This window comes from Citrus clementina, unplaced genomic scaffold (assembly GCF_000493195.1).
Source record: "Citrus clementina cultivar Clemenules unplaced genomic scaffold, Citrus_clementina_v1.0 scaffold_6, whole genome shotgun sequence".
NCBI classification, from domain to species: domain Eukaryota; kingdom Viridiplantae; phylum Streptophyta; class Magnoliopsida; order Sapindales; family Rutaceae; genus Citrus; species Citrus x clementina.
In genome coordinates, this window is record NW_006262139.1 from 1,345,918 (window position 1) to 1,347,557 (window position 1,640).

At 35.4% G+C, this 1,640-nt stretch overlaps 1 protein-coding gene across 3 annotated transcripts in view; it reads right to left on the reverse strand.

Annotated features, from left to right (window-relative positions):
- Positions 1-1,640, reverse strand: part of LOC18039365 (G patch domain-containing protein 8) — a 6,411-nt gene that overhangs the window by 3,826 nt on the left and 945 nt on the right. For 2 of the 3 annotated variants that reach the window (XR_002904935.1, XM_006428267.2), the window contains exons 2-3: positions 1,473-1,596; positions 982-1,177 (exon numbers count right to left, since the gene is read on the reverse strand). Coding sequence is in view for 2 of the 3 variants with exons in the window: in XM_006428267.2 (XP_006428330.2) it covers positions 982-1,177; positions 1,473-1,544 (268 nt within the window). In the remaining variant the exon portion in view is untranslated. The remainder of the gene's footprint in view (positions 1-981; positions 1,178-1,472; positions 1,597-1,640) is intronic. The other variant, XM_024182394.1, reaches the window with a different exon arrangement.

The following is a 1,640-nucleotide window of genomic DNA, read 5'->3' on the forward strand; positions in this document are numbered from 1 at the left end:
ATACAGATCTCTTTCCTGCCATATTACCCAAAAGATCCAAAGAGTTTGGCCTTTTTCCTTTACCAAAAGCATAGGAATTCTCCATAAGAATAGAGTGACGAGAACCCGGAATGAACCACGAAATGTTAGCCGCTTTGCACAATCTAACTTTCAAAAAGTAATCCAGATAACTTCAAAAAAATAGAGAACAATTAACAAGGCTAAACAACTGAAGTTTATCCTGAAAAACTCAAGCTTGGAACCCTATGATACTTTTCTCTCAAGCCATCAAAACCCATGGGAGAGAAATCACTTTCTGTAAACCCCCCCCCCCCCCCTTCCCTTTCATCATCAGTGTCTATTTATAAGCCGAACCCGACAGGTTTAACTGTATCAGCTAAAAGAAAGAAGGGTTCATAGTTATTCCACAGAATATAAACCTAGACCACATTTAAAAGTAAAACTAAAGTAGAAAAGTAATTTTATTGTTTCATTGGCTATGACTGCAGAATCCTTAACTCTGAAATCCAGCAGAAGAAACTAAGAAGCTTTAGAAGCTTTGTGTAATATATGTATAGAAGTTGCATATTGTGGTAAATATAAGTTAACTCCTAAATTTAGAAGAAAGACTTGAAGAAACTTATGCAGCCCTCAAAATATCTGTATATGAATGGAAAATAAAGGAGAGATAACAATAAGTTCCAATCATTCCACTGCTCAATGGTAGGGACCAGGAATAAAGGAATTTGTACACTTTTAGACTAACTGAGGCAAGAAATGTTTGTTTTTTTATCATTCTGACTGAACAAGTACTGTAAATGGAGAGGATAAAATGAGAAAATAGTATCACTAGCAAGATTCAACATGGAGGAATAGCGAAGAATTTTAGAATTACAATACCCGCAAAAAGCAAAAGTATGATGTAAAATCATCAGTCAAGGAAATTGTTGACAACAAAATAATGGTAACTATTATACATCGTCAGAAGTCCACAAAATATACCTTGCTCATCCTTCCCAAGACCTTTTCCTTTCCACCCCATCTTTTGGAGAAGCCTAAACCCAATATTTGATGATGTGAGCTTTGTATCTAATGACGCTTGTTCCACATCATCCAGGTCAACATTCTCTATCGGCTTTTGATGGATTGGCAATCGAAAATCCTCCGCCAAATCCTCAATAACAGAGTCCTGATATGCCTAAACAAGAAAATGCAAACGGTTCAACTCCACACAATAGCTATACAAGATTCCTGAGCATTCAGAACGTCCTGATGACAAAGTGAATAGATATTGCATATCAACAAAAACTTTAGCAACACAGACAATTATCTTAAGAACATTGCAATAGAACGTTTTGGTAATTTAGGAATTACTTAAATTAGGATTTCGTTTTATATAGGCAAATACAAACCACTTTTCATAAATAACTTAATGAAATCAATAGACCAGCTTATTCCATCGGAAACTGATATTCAGAATTCAATAGGCTTACCTGCTCCTTTTCATGTGGCTGTTTATCTCTACCGCTTAGTCCCTGTTTACCATTGTACCATCCATAATCCATTTCTTATCACCTAATTCACCACAAAAGCGGCAAAAGGTATATAGGATGATTTCTGGCATCAAATCAATCAAGAGTTCAGAATAAACATGAAGAAAA